The sequence below is a fragment of the Emydura macquarii genome, unplaced genomic scaffold (assembly GCF_026122565.2).
Source record: "Emydura macquarii macquarii isolate MOO-44397 ecotype Brisbane River unplaced genomic scaffold, CSIRO-AGI_Emac_v2 contig_2768, whole genome shotgun sequence".
Taxonomy (NCBI): Eukaryota; Metazoa; Chordata; order Testudines; family Chelidae; genus Emydura; species Emydura macquarii.
In genome coordinates this window covers 4305938-4325641 of record NW_027132905.1, presented here as the reverse complement: position 1 = coordinate 4325641, position 19704 = coordinate 4305938, and the positions used below count along the sequence as shown (strand labels likewise).

At 50.5% G+C, this 19704-nt stretch overlaps 1 protein-coding gene across 2 annotated transcripts in view; it reads right to left on the bottom strand.

Annotated features, from left to right (window-relative positions):
* The window catches only part of CAMK2A (calcium/calmodulin dependent protein kinase II alpha), a 70735-nt gene that overhangs the window by 19698 nt on the left and 31333 nt on the right, over positions 1 to 19704 (bottom strand). For both annotated transcript variants that reach the window (XM_067566926.1, XM_067566928.1), the window contains exons 4-10: positions 12987 to 13041; positions 11440 to 11505; positions 8360 to 8432; positions 5967 to 6069; positions 4628 to 4711; positions 3494 to 3588; positions 2556 to 2678 (exon numbers count right to left, since the gene is read on the bottom strand). In XM_067566926.1, the coding sequence (XP_067423027.1) occupies positions 2556 to 2678; positions 3494 to 3588; positions 4628 to 4711; positions 5967 to 6069; positions 8360 to 8432; positions 11440 to 11505; positions 12987 to 13041 (599 nt within the window). The remainder of the gene's footprint in view (positions 1 to 2555; positions 2679 to 3493; positions 3589 to 4627; positions 4712 to 5966; positions 6070 to 8359; positions 8433 to 11439; positions 11506 to 12986; positions 13042 to 19704) is intronic.

The window sequence follows — 19704 nt, the reverse complement described above, 5'->3', positions numbered from 1 at the left end:
CCAGTGCCTTCTGGCTCTTTAATGCTTCACCTCAGACCCGCGATGTGCTCCCCTATTTCCCTGTAGCAGGGCCCAACCGGATGGGCGGTGACAACAGTTGGACCCTCGGGCCTAATTCGCCCTGGGTGTAACCGCACCGGAGACAATGGAGTTACACAAGGAGGGAACCTGGCTCACAGATCGGAGGAAATCTAGTCAGATCCGCTGCTAAAGTGAACGCGAGGCCCCCAAGTCTGCACTAGATTTGCACAGACACTGCCCCCAGGTATCCAGCTGCAGGGACTGAGGATTATACAGCCCCTGCCTCTGGCTAAGACAACTCTAACATTGACCTTCTGGGAAAAAAAGTCCTGAAAGAAGCAGTTTTGGGGACGTGGTTTCCTGGCGTTGACGAGAAGGGGAGAGTCCTCTGGCTATGTGTCATTGACTTTTGCCCCAGGAGAGCTCAGCCTAGAGCCTTCTGGTTTTCTGTGATGCAGGAACTCTGTTTTTAAACTCCATGTCCACTCTGCGTATGGCAGAGGCACGTGGAGGCCGGGGACTTTTCCCTCAGGGGCACACAGTGACTCCCCACAGGCACTGTGGCGTACCATGGGTCTCTGGTGCCCTCCCTCCCCCCGTCAGTCCAGGCCTCTCCTGCTTCTGACCATACTTTCCCTGTGATATTCTCTTCCTAGGGAAGTCTGTATCCCTGGGAGCCAGGAAATATAAACATGGTGAACCCCATTAGCGACTGCATGGGGAAAGCACACAGGCCTTCTTAAACATCCTTCTGGGAGCAGTGGAATAAACTGGGGCACAGCTGGCAGATACCACGAGGTCTGCTAACTCTCCCACTTGCCCTGATTCTGGCTGCTCTTTCATGGGCTCCCAAGCAGGGTCCCATACTATTCCAGGGAAACACGGAGACTTAATGCCGAGAGTGGGTGATAGGGTCTGCCCCAGACGCTCCTAGACGCCATCCTCTCAGCTAGAGTGCTCCAGTCTGTGGTGAGAGCAAACTCGCAGAGACCATAGAGATCAGTGGTATGTAGGCCGGAAGAATCCCATGCACGGCTACAGACTGGGGACCGACAGGCTAGGCAGCAGTTCTGCAAAAGGACCTGGGGGTTACAGTGGACAAGAAGCTGGATATGAGTCAACAGTGTGCCCTTATTGCCAAGAAGGCTAACGGCATATTGAGCTGCATTAGTAGGTGCATTGCCAGCAGATCGAGGGAAGTGATTATTCCCCTCTATTCAGCATTGGTGAGGCCGCATTTGGAGTACTGTGTCCAGTTTTGGGCCCCCCACTACAAAAAGGATGTAGACAAATTGGAAAGAGTCCAGTGGAGGACAATGAAAATGATTAGGGGGCTGGAGCATATGACTTATGAGGAGAGGCTGAAGGAATTAGTCTTGTTTAGTCTTCAAAAGAGAAGAATGAGGGGGGATTTGATAGCAGCCTTTAACTACCTGAAAGGGGGTTCCAGGGAGGATGGAGCTAGACTGTTCTCAGTGGTGGCAGATGACAGAACAAGGAGCAATGGTCTCCAGTTGCAGTGGGGGATGTCTAGGTTGGATATTAGGAAAAACTTTTTCACTAGGAGGTGGTGAAGCACTGGAATGGGTTACTAGGGAGGTGGTGGAATCTCCATCCTTAGAGGTTTTTAAGGCCCAGCTTGACAAAGCCCTGGCTGGAATGATTTAGTTGGGGTTGGTCCTGTTTTGAGCAGGGGGTTGGACTAGATGACCTCCTGAGGTCCCTGCCAACCCTCATCTTCTCTGATTCTATGTATGTGTGGGGGAGAGCGCCTCAATCCCACCCACACATCCAGAAGGAAGACAGCAGAAGAGAGTCATGCGGGGCCTTGCGTTTCTACCAGAAGCTGCAGCTGTAAGGAGGAAGAGGAGCAGCAGCAGGAGAAGGAAGGTATGGCCCAGCCCACAGCAATGGCAGAGCAGGGCTTAGAGATGATGACCTCTATGATCCAAGCTCTCAGAGAGCTGGGTAGGTGGGTCTGACACAGCCCTCCTCAAAGAGAGATGGGATTCCCACCACCCCCTTGGCAAAGAAGCCAGAAGCTGCAGGGCTCTGACTGTCTGACGCACCTGCAGGGGGGGAGACATTAATGAATTAACAGGGCATTCTTCTTGGTTTGGCTACATTTCCTCCCATCACCAGGCTACCAGGGCTCAAGTATTACACGTGAATTTGTATTAATGCTACACTTGCATTAAGGTTTAACGACACCTAAATGTCTCAGGCTGACTCGGAGAAATGCCTGTCGTTCTATCAGAGCAACAGATCCTGGCGCGAGACCTGGCAGGAGGAGCAGAACATGGAAAGGACCTTTTCATTCAAACCAGAGAGACGGGCGATGCCTATTCACCAATATGCGACGCGAGGTATCCCATCCTTTGCATAAAACCTCCCGATTCTGGACCTTCATCCTTAACGGTAAGGATGTACCCGCGTAATAGAACAGGTCACATCTCCCAGCAGTGCGCTAAGCTGCCCCTCCTTCCAGTGTCTGGTGAGTGCCCTGACTGGCCCATCCTATACACTGTGCTTACCGATATCCATGGATGCTTCAGAGCCTCTGCTGCCGTGATACGCTTGGATGGGTTGATCGTTAACATCTTGTTGATGAGGTCTTTTGCTTCAGGAGTGACGGTATCCCACTCGGGTGACGGGAACTGCAAAGGCAAAGAGGCCAGAGGTGAGACTGCTAACAGCAATGGCATTGGAGGCGTTTCTTCTGCTGCCCAGCCCACCCAGATACAGTTTAGCTCATTGCCACACAGGCCTCTCCTAAGAGGAGGATCCTCTTCTCATGCTGGTAGGATGTGGTGGGAGAGTGAAGGGTTAATTCTGCCAGCTCAGGGCGTGTGAATGCCTGGAATAGTGGAGAGTAGGAGAAAGTCCATCCTCTAGTGGAGACAGCCAGACGTGATGCTGTTTTTTCTCACCGTCTTGTCCCTCCTGTAGCCTGGAGTAGCAGCGTGCCAGGAGAATATCCACCCTAACGCTGCTCTCTCTCATGGAAATTCTCCTTCAGCTCAGATGGGGGAGGCCTGATACAGAAAAGGTCCCGAGCTCTGAGCTGATGAACCCAGTTTCCGCATGCAGCCGGAGCGTTAGTACTGTCCCGAACAAACATTTCAGTAGCAGCAACTTCTCCAGACAAAGATCTGCGCAGGTTTCCCCACAGTAACCCTGGCTTTTTTGTGTTGTGTTGTTTCCACAGAGAAAACCAAAACCTCACCGCTTCCTCCGCACGGCCTTGGAATGTCTGTGTTTGTGATTGGTGGATATGTGCTTCCACCTTGCCAATCACCAGAGCACAAGGAACGGCACAGCCGGTTCCCTTCCAGCTGGCAGCCGGTCTCAGCGACTGGTTCCATTTTTATAAGGAGTCAAAAGTGATGAGTTGGAGGCAAGGTGGAGTGCCAGCAAGAGAAGAAAGGTTTGTGAGAGATGGGCGGGCAGGGGAGAAAAACAAACTACTTACATCATAGGCCCCAGCTTTGATCTGCTGGTAGAGTCGGTGCTGGTCCTCATCCCAAAAGGGCGGATATCCAACCAACAGGATATAGAGAATGACTCCTGTACAAGAGAGGGATAGAAGAATATTATTATAGACCTCTATCGAGGGGATGTCAGATAGGGTTTAGATCACTGACTCAGAAGATCCGTATGGGCCCAAGTTCTGTGTTGGTCTAAATCAGGGACAGAAGTTAGAGGTGAGGGTAGATTTTTTATTAAGTAGGGCTCACGCAGCTGCCGATTTCATGCTGACATTCACACACATGTTGCCTGTGCACGCAAATGGCTGGTTAGATGCTTAGCGAGCCAAGCACGTGTGCCACTCTCTGATCTGTGCACGCAGTCACAGCAACTGTGCACACGGATGTAGGCGCACATTGTGCACGGGGCCTCCTTGAAAGTAGTTTGGCCTTAAAAGAAATCCGTTTCAATCTGCTCAGTGCGACATGCTGGGAGCCCATACGGAGAGCAGAGCCTCTCCATGTGCCTGCGCTGTGAAATCAATTGGAAAGTGAAGCTTTTAATTAGCTGGGTGACTGGTGCATCGTGTTCCAGATAAGCGAGGTACACTTGTTTGGGCCTAATGCAACACTTTGTGTTGGCCTCATGCGACAGGCACGTCTCAGGGAGGGTGCCGGCACGTTGCAAAGTGCGGGTGTTTCGGAGAAAGCTACCAGAGTTGGTCTGCAAGAAGGGGTTGGCCTGTTGGGTGAATAGCAATGGTCTCTCTTGTGACAGGGGTGGCATGGAAAGCCAGTGTCCCACATTGTTAATGCACTGCCCCTCTAGCTTCACTGGCAGTTTAACATTCAGAAGAACTTGGTTTTTCAATGCTTAACTTAAACATACAATGATGCCACTGGGTGCTAGGAGAGGTGGGCAGGGAGGGTATGGCTCACAGAACGGCAGGGGTACGCCCCTTCTGATATGGGTTGCCCTCTGCCACTGCAGCATCAGAATGAGCACGTTGAAATATACACGTCTCTGATGTGCTGGTGGGCGTGGCACAGAACGTGGGGAATAAGAAGCTTGGCTGCTTCTTCCTTCTCCCAAATGTACCTGTCCTGCTTCCTCGTTTTCTAAACTCAGGCTGACTTACCGCATGCCCACAGGTCCACAGCTTTGCCATAGGGATCCTTCCGGAGCACTTCTGGGGAAAGGTACCCTGGTGTGCCAGCGAAACCTAACGGACCAAACCCAGACAACACCCAGTCACCCCAGCGCTCGCCAGGGAGTCCTGAGCTCCCGACAGCCGACAGCCGACAGCGAGACAGGCGTGTGACCTGGGTCTTCTGCCACAATTAGTCCATTGAGAACGGCCATAGCAAAGACAATGGGCCAGCCAGAGGGCCCACGCTCACATGATCTGATTACATGTCCTCAGAGTTCAGTGCCTGTTCCTTCAGGACTCTGAGCGCACTGGTTAGATTCTGCTCTCAGTTATAGTGGGGTCAATCCAATGATTTAACTGCATTGACATGGGCGCAGTCATTCCAGATTTACACTGGTGTAACTGAGACACCAATCTGTCCTGTTGTCAGGAAGTCCTGGCCTATTAGCAGCTAATCAGATGGGTTAAGGAAGGATAGGAAAATGAGTCAGGCGAGGCATGGAGCTAGTCTGCTGAACCAAGTGTTGGCACAGCGTTAGGAAGAAGTCTTGGGTTTGCATCCTGCTCCAGTCCTCTGCCTTTCTATTCATCTCTACATCGGCACGTTTGCTCATGACGACGTACGTCACACCCTCTCCGGGGGAACGTGTAGCCCACCCGTATTACTGAGGCCTCGCTGAGTTTCAACCCTCGTACAGAAGACCAGATTTACACATCCTTTCCCACAGGTCTGGGGCAATGGCAGTATACAGGGCCTGCAGCAGCGCAGTGAACAGGCACTCAGGGACTTCAACATGGTGTAAGCCACTGGTGGACTGGGAGCATACGGGCCTTGTACCCATCCCAGGGTCATCAAACCCTTGTAGTATCTCTGTACTCACATTCAAGCTTCACACATCCATTCATCGAGTCCCCATTCAGTTACTTTGCTTCTATTTTGCCTGAGCATCTCTGGGACCCAAGAGCGTATTTTCCCAATGGAAATAAATGGGTTATCCCAAGTGCACAGTAGGACGGTTCCACTTTGGAGCCACGAAGGTGGCCAAAACTGCTCCTTTGAAAGGGTCTAGTTGCCATATAGCTGTTTTCAAGGTTCCACCACCCTCCTCCATCCCTGCTGGCCTGGCTTTGCCTTGCGAGCTCAGTGGAAATTTTTTAACCCTTGGTTAGATTCCGGGATAAATATTCAAGGTACCCGTGTTGCTTGTGACGTTAATAAAACATTCATAGACAGTGGGAGGCAAAGGGGGGGTCCTGTTTAGTCACACATATCGAGACAGGAAATGGATAGTGATCCCTCCTCAATCCCCCGACCATTTCTACTCACCGAACCACGCCTGCTGATCCGCTTCCACCTCAATGGCGAGGCCAAAGTCTGCCAGCTTGACTGCAGCTCCCTTCAGTTTGGATGCAAGCAGCAGGTTCTCTGGCTACAGGAGGAAGCGAGGGACAGAGAGCAAAATAAAAAACCACCTTCCAATCCTGTATTCAAACCACTTGGGTGCAAGCAGGACCTGTTTGCTGGGGCTTTCTGACTGGCCAAGTGAATGGCTGTGGCCAGCAGAATTTCCAGTGCAGATTCTGGGTAAGGGACTGTCTCCCATTGGAAGCAAGCTGGGAGACACTGAATTGAAAAACCCAGGGGGGTTGCTTGGCTACACACGCCCCTGTTAGGAAAGGTCGGGCTGCCCGACATGATGTTTGCACGCCATGCCATGATGCTGTTGACGATGCTGCGCGACGCGATGGGACACTCCAAGGGGCAAGGAGGAACAAGGAGGGCAGACCTGAAGCTTTAAAAAGAACAAGAAAAGAAAAAGATAGACCTTCCCTGCATAGGCCTAAAGGAGCACATGAGTCTGTCCTCAGAGACACCAGAGCATAAGGAGGGACTTTGGCTCTCATCAATGTAAGGTGGGGTAAGTTAGAGTCCTTTACACTTCGACTGCCTTCAACATTGCTAGACTCCCCCAGAACTAACCAGACCCACTCTCTGACATAGATGTGAGCAGAAAGGGAGTCTAACTGAGACATGGAGAAAGTGGACGTTAGAATAAGGGGGTGGCCTGCCACAATTACCTTCTCACATCCTCCTGGTGGTTGCTTTTCCTGCTACTTTTCCTGCTTTTCTCTTCCAGCCCCTGGGCCTGTGAGTTACCGGTACACTAGCTTGCATTGCCTTACTCAGACTCAATGGGCCAAATTCAGGGGTGATGTGTGGGCGGGGAGGTTACATTACACAATGGTAGGTGGATGTGAGTCTAATTCTAAGGCCGTCTGAGATAGCGGAATATTCATGTCTGGGTGGCTAAAAGACGGAGTAACCTACACCAGTTTAGGCTCCTTGGACTCCTTGCTGAATTTGGCCCCTTGCTTCTTCAGGGAAGAAAAAACAATAGTTTGTGTTACAGATCAGAGGTTTCCTCACAGACTGCTCCCCCTGATCTCTTTTTCTCATGTAGAAACAAGAGGCGTGATGGCCAGTAACGCCTGCAGTGCTTGTGTCCTTATTGATAGAGTTGGTGGCTGCAGCTCAGACTCCATCACTCCCTACGTTAGGGCTGATGAAGACGCATGACTCCGGTTTCCATCTCCGCTGAAGCGCCTGACTCTGGGCTCCCACTCAGCGGCAATCTTATTACATTGATTAGGGAGAGTTATAGTCTAGTTATGCTCTTTCGACTGCATTAGCTGGCCTGGAATCAGGCAGCTGGCTTAATAATCCCTAGACAAACAGCAGGCAAACAAACTGATGACAGCACCTATTGATTCCCAGGTATCACTGGAGTTATTGGTGTCTTTGTAGTTAGAGACGACGCTGGCTCAGACTTGGATCCTGCTCAGCCTGCATTTGGGCCTGAATTATGGAGGCATTTTGAGAAAGGGAGGTGGGATGAGCTTACACTTACGGGAGAGACTGATGGGCCTATCTGAGAAGAGCCTCCCTGCAGTTAGAGAACATGATACTCCAGCTTGTATTAAGCCACAGCCTTAAAATCCCTCCTGCCTTGCAGGAAGGGAAGGTGTCTCCCGCAGGAGCTCAGTGTCACTGAATCGAATTCCTGGGGTGGGAGAGATGGAGCTGTCTGGCTCCAAGCTGTAACAGGATAATCAAGCGCTTTTTCAGCCCCGCTGGGTTCCAAAGTGAACCCCAGAGAACTTCCTGTTCCAGATGATATGAGGGCATGGGTCTTCTTTCTCCCCCCAACTGGAGGACAGATATGAGGAGGCCCTTTGTATCCCTGGTGGGGACCTGAAGCCTCACAGCCACCTACCAATCTTCCAGTCTCTGAGGATTGAACAGGTCTCCACTGAGCCCCCGCCAATGGCCACCATGAAGTACTCCATCCAAACCTACCTGTGTTGTCCTCTGGGGCTGGTCTCTCTCTCTCCAGAGCAGGAGAAAGGCATGTTTAACCAGACCAGCTGCATCCTTCTGGAAGGAGAAGTTGGCCTGACAAGGGACCTTGGGCTACAAGGACCTCCTCATTGCTCCCCTCCCCCTGGAAAGTCATTAAGTCCATGGTGCTTCCTGAAGGCCTGGCTTTGCTTTGTGTCCTTGGTTCTGTAGCTCCCAAAAGGCATTCTCTCACAGTGTTACAGGTGCCCTAGACCTACCCAGAGAAGGTTACAGGACAATCGCTCTTTATGATATCATTGTATCCTGGAAGCACTAGCAGTGGCATGTATGTGTGTAGGATCTTTCACCATAGCTCTTACCTTTAGGTCCCGGTGGACCACACCCATCTGGTGGCAATGCAGGACAGCTTCCAGGATCTGCTGAATGCAGTGGCTGGAGAGAGAAATCAGACAAGTCACCTTTGTGCTCTGGGAATGCAGCAGAGATAGGGCTTCCTTAGGTGTTTCCCTTCCTTTTTATCTCTTTCCACACCCCCATCCCTCTTCCCACTAGCAGGCATGTAGCATGGCTCAGAATCTCTCTGCAGAGTCCCGTGTAGGTGCAGAATGGAGAAAGGTAGAACAATCAAATCCTGATTGCCAATAAAACTCCCGGTTGGGGTTCCTGAAGTCATTCAGCCATCCTTAGAGAACAATAGAAAAGGAGCACACAGGTTGCTTTAGGAACCCCCATGACTGTCAGAGGTAATGAGCTAAAACAATCCCCACAGAAACACTGTGAGCAGCTGTACGGAGAACTTGATAATGGGAGTTGGAGCCCTCCTGATGAAATCAGGACACCAGCTTGTGCAATAACTTTAGGCAGAGCAGGTGAACTCTTAAGATATAAAATTCCAGAGGGGTAGCTGTGTTAGTCTGTCTACAGCAAAACCAACCAGAGTCTTATAGCACCTTGAAGATTAACACATTCCTGCGGGCATAAGCGTTCGTGGGCTGCAACCCACATCGTCAGATGCATGAAGTGGAAATCACAGATAGGGGGTATATATACACATCCAAGGGTAAGAAACATAACAATGGGGAGGGCAAGTGCTAACAAAGTCAGTTCAGTTAGAGTAGATGAGGCCTATTCACAACCGTTGATTAGAAGGTGAGAATGTGTGAACAGTGACAATTACTTCTTGTAATGAGAGAACCATTCCCAGTCCCTGTTCAGACCCAGTCTGATTGTGTCAAGTTTGCAGATGAGTTCCAGCTCTGCAGTTTCTCGCTGAAGTCTGGTTTTGAAGTTTTTTTGTTGAAGTCTGGCAACTTTCAAGTCAGCTACAGATCTACAACCTATCCTAGAAGATGATCCCTCACTCGCTCAAGCCGTGGGAGGCAGGCCTGTCCTTGCTTACAATCAGCCCCCCAACCTGAAGCAAATACTCACCAGCAACCGTACACCATACAAGAAGAACACTAACCCAGGAACGTTCCAGAGGGAAAGCCGTGTTAGTCTGTCTACAGCAAAAACAACGAGAGTCCTGTAACACCTTAAAGACTAACAAATTCCTGCGGGCATAAGCTTTCGTGGGCTGCAACCCACTTCATAAGCCCACGAAAGCTTATGCCCACAGGAATTTGTTAGTCTTTAAGGTGCTACAGGACTCTCGTTGTTTTAATCCAGGAACCTATCCCTGCAACAAACCCCGTTGCCAACTCTGCCCGCACATCGACGCTAGTGACACCATCACGGGTCCTAACCACATCAGCCACACCATCAGGAGCTCATTCACCTGCACGTCTACTAATGTAATATATGCCATCATGTGCCAGCAGTGCCCCTCTGCAATGTACATTGGCCAAACCAGACTGTCACTATGCAAAAGAATAAATGGACACAAATCAGACACAAAAAATGGTAACATCCATAAGCCAGTCGGAGAGCACTTCAATCTCCCAGGACACTCTGTCGCTGACTTGAAAGTTGCCAGACTTCTACAAAAAAACTTCAAAAACAGACTTCAGCGAGAAACTGCAGAGCTGGAACTCTCTGCAAACTTGACACAATCAGACTGGGTCTGAATAGGGACTTGGAATGGTTCTCTCATTACAAGAAGTAATTGTCACTGTTCACACATTCTCACCTTCTAATCAACGGTTGTGAATAGCCCTCATCTACTCTAACTGAACGGACTTTGTTAGCATTTGCCCTCCCCATTGTTATGTTTCTTACCCTTGGATGTACATATATACCTCTTACCTGTGATTTCCACTTCATGCAGCTGACAAAGTGGGTTGCAGCCCACGAACGCTTCTGCCCGCAGAAATTTGTTAGTCTTTAAGGTGCTACAGGACTCTTGTTGTCTTTCTTAAGATATAAAGATAATGGTAACTCCAATCCCATTCCCCTATTCCTGACTTGTGCTTGTAAGTCTCATTGTGTCTGTTCGTTATATACACCTCGTTAAATCACACACACTCTGTTGTATGCATGAGAAAGAAAGAAAAAGAAGTTCCAGGTGCCAAGAGGGGATTATAACTTTGATTGCAAAATATTTGTCTGCAAAACAAAAGGTCTTGATTGACATTTTTGCAGGGTACTGATAAGTGGATTGGTTATAAATGTATTCAGTGCACGCAGGACACTCAATAAAAAGCGAATTCCAAACAAGGAAATAAAGATAATGTTTTCATGCAAGAGCCTTGAATCTGACATTTACTGCATGGCTATGTTTACCTGAACCTCAGCATTATTCCCTCTGCTTGGGAGGGGTTAGCCCATAAAGACACTGATAAAGGGATGAAGGATGGTTTTGTGGCTAAGGGCACTGGAGACGTAGGTTCCCTACCACAGATTTCCTATGGGACCTTTAATGCTTCCCTACCTCTTGGGCTACTCTGAGGCTTAATTCATCAATATTTGCATGGTGCTCAGATACGCCAGTGATGAATGCCATAGACACGCCTTTAAATTCATAAACAATAACTATTGCAACTGGTGAATGTCCCGAATTTAATGGGATCTACCGTATCTTCCACAAGGTGGTACCAGTCAGGTGGGTAGGTTGGACACTAACTGCATTATCAATCTGGGGTAAGGGGAGTGCCTGTCTGTATTCACTTAAAGCAGCCCGGGTTTGACTTTGGAGAATCGGCAGTGTGATTACGCACAGAATCCTTGGCATGGAAAACGTGTTGGCTAGAGTAAGCCTCTTGCAGTGTCACATCACACGAAGAAGCAAGAGCAGCAGCTCTCTGAGTGCTGCTAGGAAATCAGTATACAAAGTGGAGGAAACAGATGCTCTGATATTGCAAATAAAATAAATACATAAATCCCTGGCGGAGGACAGATTTCAAGCTATTGGCGAAGGCTGGGCATCTCCGCCCTTCCCTTGCCTGGCTGGGCACAGTTGCCAAGCCGTGCAGGGTCACATTTGGTAGGTTGCCATCCTCACCTGGCATCCGCTTCGCTGTAGTATTCTCTGGCCACAATGTCCTCGAACAGTTCCCCACCTGTGACACTGTGAATGAAACAGACAAGGAGTCATGTCAGCTCGGGACGTCTCTAAAGGCAACGGAGCTGCACGGATTTATACCAGCTGGAGATCTGACCCATAGAAAGAAACAAAGCACAATTGGACAAGCAACTCAGCAAACATTGAGCACATACAGCTCGGGAGAGTGTGTCTGGAGGAGCGGGGGCACTGGGGGTGTGGAACTGGTGAGTGAGAAGATTAGGCACTTGGTCATTTTTATTTCCAGGCAACAAGAGAATTGAATTCCCATTTTAACCCACCCCCCGAGCTGTGGATCCTGGGATCGGGAGCCAGCTTGCTGATACGTCTGAGCTTGGAGGGACGGGGGAGAGAAAGATGGAGGAACGGCGGCTGCTAATTCGTTTCCCCCAGCTGACCAGTGCTTCCTTCCCACCCACTGGGTGAGCAGCTTCCAGGAAATGGAAGAGAGCCCGCTGGGAAATTTAACCAGTTACATGCCACCAAAAGTACCAGACTCATCTAACCTACGTGCCCCTGCTGTGCTGCTGCACACAGCAGGTATGTCCTGAAGTTCCAGTGATTTCAGCCAAGCACCACTTTACCCTGGCCTCATACTCCACCCTCAAGGGACTAAGGAGCTCCAAAGACCAGGGGTCTCTTTGCCTGATATAACATCCTTTTAAACCATCTGCCGGGCTGGGAGGATGGTTCATTCCCCATGTTGACACAGTTCTCAGCCCAGCACCTGGAACAGCCGATTCGTTTCCCAGCGGAGGCCACCAAGCGGCCGTCAGATGGGCCATATCTGATCTGGTGATCTGGAGTGGGAAGTGAAGAGGGTCTTTTTGGGGGAAAAGATGATCACAATGGTCCCCACCTGGCCCTAAAATCTGCAGAAAGTGCCGGGTGCTCCCAGATCTTTGTGCCCTTCCAAACTCAGATGACATTAGGCTCTTCACTTTCAGTGTGGTCTGGAGATTACCCGTCCCCCCCGCTTCCAGCAAACCCCTCAGAGTTGCGGTGCAGCATTTGGACAGCGGTCTTTCCCTGGGCAGCCAGGGGGAGGAAGAGCTGAGAGCAACCAGGCAGAGGAGGGGAGGGTGAGGGGTGGAGGGGAATGTTTAACACAAAGTAGAGCATCTTAGAGATTTCTTGGCTGCCGGGCTCCTCCGTCTCCAAGGGGAAGGAACGGAAGCTGCCATACAGCAGCAGTAGCGTGGGGACCTCTGGGGAGGCTGCATTAAATATGCTAATTGTTGCTCTGATCTGCATAGAACACAAAGCTAATGGAGGAACGTTGGAAGCAGGATCAAAATGGCCTCTTCAAGCCTGCCCCCCGTTACTCTGTGCCCGGCCCCCAGGAACGCTGCCTCTCAGTGGCAGTGGCACCAGGCCTTCCAGAGACATCGCTCCAGGGCAGGGGTCCAGGTGCCACGGCTTCGAGCGGCGGCGGAAGAATGTGCCCCGGGCGCGAAGGATGGACCGGAGCGATCGCCATGACTTACAGGTCAAATATCAGGTAGTGGTGGGCCTCCTCGGAGATGCTGTCATGGAGCCTCACTGCAGCGGAGACAAAAGGGCGACAGTTACCAACCACAACGACAACGTCCTTCGTACACATGGCCGCGCCCTGCTCCGTGGCCTCTCTCAGTTCACGCGCAGACCCTCCCGTTTCCCTTCAGCGGCCACGGTGCCATAGGGGATGGCAAAGAGCTACAGGAGGGTGGAGGGGAGCCCCATAACCTTAGGGCGTTTTCCTCCGACAGCCTTCCCACGGCCTCACGCTGCTCACCTACCGCAACAGCTGAGCGGTGCTCTCCCAGCCTTATCAGTGTCCCTCCCACAAGGATAGCCCCAGGCCCTGGGAGGTGCACGGGTTCAAGGTCATTTCCAAATCGAGGCACTATCTGTGGTTCGCACGTAGCGCTCATGCTGGGATAAGGCCCTGGGCAGCGGCTTGGTTACCTCAGGCCTTGAGCAGTATTTCAACCACAGACACACACTTCTCTAACAGCCAGGACGAGGGTGGTTTAATCAGGAAGGATGCTGGGTTGCAAAGGGAGCCCTGCCCTGGCAGCATTCCTGCAGGCCGGGTTTCTCTGCTACTGGGAACAAAATGTTTTTCTTCTGTGACCTCCCTTCCGCCTTGGGGGTCCAGGTGGATCACATGGTGGGCTAGCGGCAGTTCCTGAGGAATCCATTCCAAGTGGTCCACACGACTCAGAGCGAGTCGAGACACAATGCTTTTGTAGTTCTGTTCTGCTCAGACCTTTAGTCAGACTGAGTGCAGTCAATCAACCTCTCACCTCTTCCCTGAATTCAGAGTCCTAGGGCAAATTCTGCTCTCAGTTACAAAGTTTGGCATCCTAATTCTACAAGAACGGAGATGGCACAGAAATTAGGTGGATAGATAGATAGATAGATAGATAGATGCAACCCCACTATAGGTGCACGAATGAAAATAAGAGCAGAATTTGGCCCTTGTTGTTTTGATTCATGGTTCCTTATGTCCCAGGATTCTACATCTTGTTCTAGGGACCCTTTAGGCTGTACATGCATTTAACCCTTTCTGTCTGTCTCCTGGTCTCCGCACGCTCAAGTAAGTCTCAATACTTTTGAAAATGATCTTTTGAAACTGGGGGGTAAAAAAGAAAAATTTTAAACAAAAATGTGTGGATTTTTTTCTCTAAGTCCCATTTCTTGTCAAACTCAAGTGGGTTTTTAGCTACTAAAACTTTGACCACAGCTGAGTTGGCCTCGTCCTATATGGAAACTTTCTTCATACTTGATGTTTACTATCTGAAGGCTAATGGGATAGCAGGGGGCGATATGCCCTGGGACTATAGCCAGCTCTGATGTTGAATACAGAGTCTTTACATTCCCAGAGTTATTTTCCAGATTCAGTAAAATGCTCGGTTCTTAAGCTCACCCCCAACACGAAGAAGAGCTCAGCAGACAGGTCCAACAGCTGATGGTGATGCAGCATGTGAACCAGAATGCTTCTGGGAATGGGGAGTGTGCATCGGGGGTATAGAATGTGGAGCAAAAGGGGATTCAAGCACCATTTTGCAATGGAAACAAAACCTAGAAAGGCTAGGAAGGAATTGCTAGAGTTAAGAAAGCACATGCTCCCGTGAGCCATGCTCAGACTGCTCCACACCCCCAATAACCTTGTGCCCCAGTGTAGATGTAACGGTCCCAGCCATCAAACCCACCAAGACCATGTTCCCCGATGGACACCCTCCCATTTGGGCATTCAGGTGACATCCTCAATAAACACCGTCACATCACGTTGTAAGAGCTGGGGCCTTGATCTTTGGCTAAGCAGCAACAGCCATGAGCTAAGAAGCCGTGAGTCCCGTCTTCACATTCCATCTACATTGCATCGGACAATGTAATATCAGGCTGTTAAAAAGACACTCCTGATGGTACCTACCACAACCAGATACAGAATCAGATCTTAAGATGTTTAAAGAAAACTTTGTTTGATCGTGTTTTGTCTGGCAAGGAATTACTTATCAACAGTTGTGATTGTAAAATCGACATTTTATTGTTTTGCCTTTATGGTCCCCACTTCTCTATTGTTTGTCTGGTTTCTGTCTAGTTCTTTGATGGTGTCTGTCTGTTGCATAACTAATTTTGCAAAGATTTACATCAACTATAGTGGTCAGGTATGATTGGTTAAAGAATTATTTCACAATATGTTAGGATTGGTCAAAGAATTATTTTGGTATATGTTAGTAAAATGATTAGTTAAAGTATAGCTAAGCAGGACTCAAGTTTCACTATATAAACTGGGGTGCAAAAAGGAGACCAGCTGGGACAAAGAAGAGTAAGAAGAAGGAAAGACTTGGAAGAAGAATTCACCTCCAGGACACAGACCAAAATCGGAGCTGCTAGAATCCTCTGCACGTCCATGATGTGCAGCAACCAGAACCCAGACGAGACCAATCTTGCCTGGCCAACTGGGAAAGTCCACCTGCATGATCAGGATTGGTGAGCATAGCATTGTATGCTCAGCATGTGTATTCTGCTTGGTAATTGTTAACTAATAGAGGATAATTTCACTGGTGAAAGGCCCCGCAACCTCAGAAGTATACACCCGGAGCCCTACGAATTAGGAAAGTGCCTACATTAACCAGGTTACACCGTGAACCATAGAAACTAGGTAAAAGTGGAGTGCCCTAGAGTATGCCAGTATCAAAGTATGCTATTTTCACTAGTGCTTTCACTATCCTGTGCCCCAATGCACGTGGAGAACCACTTCCAATAGCTATAATGGAGAACAGTCAGGGGTTTCTTTGAACAGCATTTGGCTGCAGTCAAGTATCTGTTAGTCCAGGTCCCACAGCAGGTTTCTTTAAAGGCTCATTGCACAGAGGTGCAATTCAGAAGCTAGCTGCTTGTTCTCTTGTAGTTTTTTGACTGTGTTTCTTTAGGAAGAAGGTCGTCATCTCCTTTGACATCATTCGCCTTCAGTCTCCTTGAGTTGCCACTATCACCGCTGCCCAGGGAGGCAATGATCCATCCATGCTGACATCTCGCCAAGAGGCAGAGTCCTCCAGGCGGTTGATTGTTGTATTTTCATTAATAATTATGAAGAGAAGGGAGTAGGGTTGCCATGCCTGAGTGGGTCTTTGCTTTCAGCCCCTTTTGTGGATCTGAAGATCTGAGACATGGTTGTTATTCTTATTTATTGGTATTTCCCCCCTTTCACATCGCAGGTTCCTGTATTCATCCCCCAACGCGCAGAGACCTGCATTCCTCCAGTTATTCTCTCTCATGCTTGGTTACGATGCTTCTGTCGTCCTGTGATGGCCGCGCAGGTCAAGAGAGAAACGTCCCCTCCTGTTCCGTGAAGATGTCCGGTTCCTATGAGAACCCTCGACATACATCTTGGGGACGTGGTCAGTGACAGGAGCCATGCCAAAGAATCCGTCCAGGCTTGAGGCTGGAAAGGGATAGGGGCCTGGAGTTTCACACAGAGCCTCAGAACTTGAATGAACTCAAAACCTCAAAGCCAAATTCAACTGACACCACCCTGGTTTGCCCAGCTTGGGGGGGGGAGGGGTGGGGCACTGTCATTTGAAACCCCCGAGTTCCTCCAGGATTCCACCCCACACCAGGAATCCAACCAGCCTCACTCAAACCTAAGCCCAGCCTGCTCCACACCACTCCGAATCTGTGGGTTTCGTTACGGAAGTATTGCACAAAGCTTTGACCTCAGGGATGGTCAGAGCCATGCTGGGGGTCATGAAGGCTTAAAGCCTCCCGTGCCTACCTACATACCCCTGCCTCCCTCAAGCCTCTGTCCTTGGCTTGGCCACCCCTAGCTACAGTGCATGCAATGCTTCTGATTGGTACAGCTTGCCACCTCCTGGGAATCCTTCATGTGCCTGGATGTGCAACACCACCCGTAACTGCAGAGTGCACCATGTCCATGGAGAAGTAAGTCAGTTAGAAGTTGCCATAGGGAATGAATGAGAATCCTGCTAAGGGGTCCACATCTCATCAGGAAGGAAGGATTTTCCTGCCGTCTCTCCAGCTGGAGGTTCCAAAAGAATTGCATGGTATGGTGAGTGCGGCTCCTGAGGACCCAACGACTGTTAGAGTTATGCTTGGGCATGACAGGGTCTGACCTGCTATTTAAGAAGGAGCACCCATGTCTACCAGAATCAGAGGTGGGTCAGATCAAACCCTCACATCCGGACATCTGTCGAGAAACTGAGATTGTGCAGCTGGCTCCTATCTCTAGAATGGGCCAAAGCAACACGCTAGACGTAAACAGCTTCAAACTTCGGACCTTTGGGTCCATCTCTAATTAAAATGAGAGGTGAAGGGCCAGGCCAGTGAAAACATCACAATCCCCTGGACGGGCAGGTGCATTGCTCCTGTAAAGGTAGTACGGTCCCGCAGGCCATGGCTCTGGCTTCTGCCAGGAATCTGGGCTCCGCGGCAGACTGGCTTTCCTTGCTCTCCTGATGGCATGGATTCTTCTTTCTCCTCTTAAATTCCAGGCTGCAGCATTCTAGCTCATTCCAGATCATCAGTGGGTAATTAGCCTGTTTGTGCTGCAGTCAGGGGAAGCGGTGCTCCCAAGTTTCCAGGCAGCAGCGAACAGTAGGGGTGCGGGGGGCGGGGGGAGAAGTGCCTTGTGGGTATAAATAGCAACCAGACTGGGCTCATCCGCATCTTGCTCTGTTAACCCTTTCCAGCGTAGTGCACCCTGCTCTGAGGCCAGTGGTGTGCATGAGGAGTGCATGCCAAAATGGGTGGTGAATCAGAAGGAGGCGAGACTGGTGAAGATCAATCTGCACCCTCAAAACGCGGCATGGCTGGAAGATCTGCAAAGCCAGTACCAAAGTTCCCATTCACTTCGGTAGGATCGGGGCCCAACCCAGAGAGCGTATGTCACAGCAGCTCTAAGGCACTCTGGCTTATGCAGCTGTGTGAGGCTGTTCTAGTGGATTGGCCTGCCCTGTTACTGATTGTCTGTGCTACAGGGCGCTTGTGAGAGGCGGAGGAGAGGGCGGCATCAGACCAGCCCACCTTGCACGCTTTGCCGGTTTGCTTCCTTGCAATCCCGGCCTCTTTGGGGCAAACACCTGCCGCTGTGGTGGACCACATGTGCTTCGCATCGGAGGAAGCATCCCAGAGTTCCTTTGCTGTCCACCAGGGGATGCTAGGGTGCACCACGTGCTCTGACTTGGGACCGTTTCTGACACCGGAGACTTTTACCGAAGGTTTCTGTGCCCTAACATCAGCAAAACACATCCATGCCTGTGGGTGCTGCCCATGCCTCGCTGAGCGTGGGGCGGCTTGGGATGGCCGGTGTCAGGGCAGCTTTTGACAGAGCTTTTCCCTCCTGCTAACGGGGAGTGGATCCGAAACAGAGAGGAGGAAGAGAATAAGAAGATGAAGATAATGACTGGCCAGAGACGGACTTACAGGCCTGCCATAACGAATGCTCCCTGCCAGGCAGTGGGGATAAGGGAATCTGCACCTGTCAGCAGGAAAAATGCTGTATTTCCTGCATGAACTTATACATGCATGGCAGCGACAGGCTCATTCCCTGGCCATCTTCTTCCAAATGCCCATGGGATCATTTTAGTTTTCAGTGGGAAGGTTCTTCAGGTGTCCAGTTAGTGCAGGATGCCGGCTAGCTGTGCTCAGGGCTGGAGTAGCAAACCTTTGACAAGGAGAGAAGATTTCCCTGCCTCTGTGCTCTGTCTTGTGCAAAGGGGCGGGACCACTCTCTCTCTCTGCCCCTCCCTCCCCCGGATTCATTGCATGAATAGAACAATGAGAACGCTGCACATCGTGGGCGTCTGCCGCCTGAGGACCTCCAAGTACTGTACTGAACCCAGCCTCTCCGCACCCCTGGGAGGGAGGGAGATGTTGTCATCCCCATTTGGCAGGTCAGGAGCGAAGAGGCCTGGAGAAGCACAGCTGCCTTGCTCAAGCTCATGCAGTGAATCCATGACTAGAGCTGGGAAGTGAATCTAGCAGCAATCACCTGCTCTAGCTACTTACACACAGGAGCCCTGATCTGTTCCATTATGTGCTGTATGCAGCTACGTAACTGTTATGGCTTCGTCTTCTCTGTCCTGCACCTTCACCTTCCCTGGGAGTGGGGAGAGCAGCCTTTCGGCCTTGCATGCCTCATGCCGGGAGCAGACACTTCACTGCGCTCCTCCCAGGAGACTTTACTTTTGTTCTTTCTTGTACGGTTTCCCTTAATCCCCAAACAAAAGCCAGTTGGACTGAAAGGAGACGCTCCTCTCTTTGTGCAGGGAGAACGCACAACACTCTGCCTCTCTGGGGCTGCGCTTTCTCTCATCTCTAGCCCAGAGAGCCTGGGAGAAATTCTTATCTTGTGCTGCTTGGGAGACGTCAGGGTGGCAAAGATGAGCTGTTAAGGAGCGAAATGTCAGGGAAATCAGCCGCACTGCTGTGGTGGCCATTGCCTTTCCCTCCCTCCCTCTCTCTGCTCTGCCCCCACCCCCCCAGATTCTCTCACTGTGTGGCTGATGCCCCTTTTCACCCCCCCTCACTCCCCAGTTTGTTTTCCCTTTGCCCAGGAGCGTTGTTCCAGCTGGAGCAAGGGGGGGGGGGAGAGCAAATGCCTCTGTTGTCATGGCAACAGCGTGGTCCAGCACCGTCTGTGATTCTAGCTGATGCAGAGGAGACCTGACGCTGCTGCACAGGCATTTGCCTGAGACA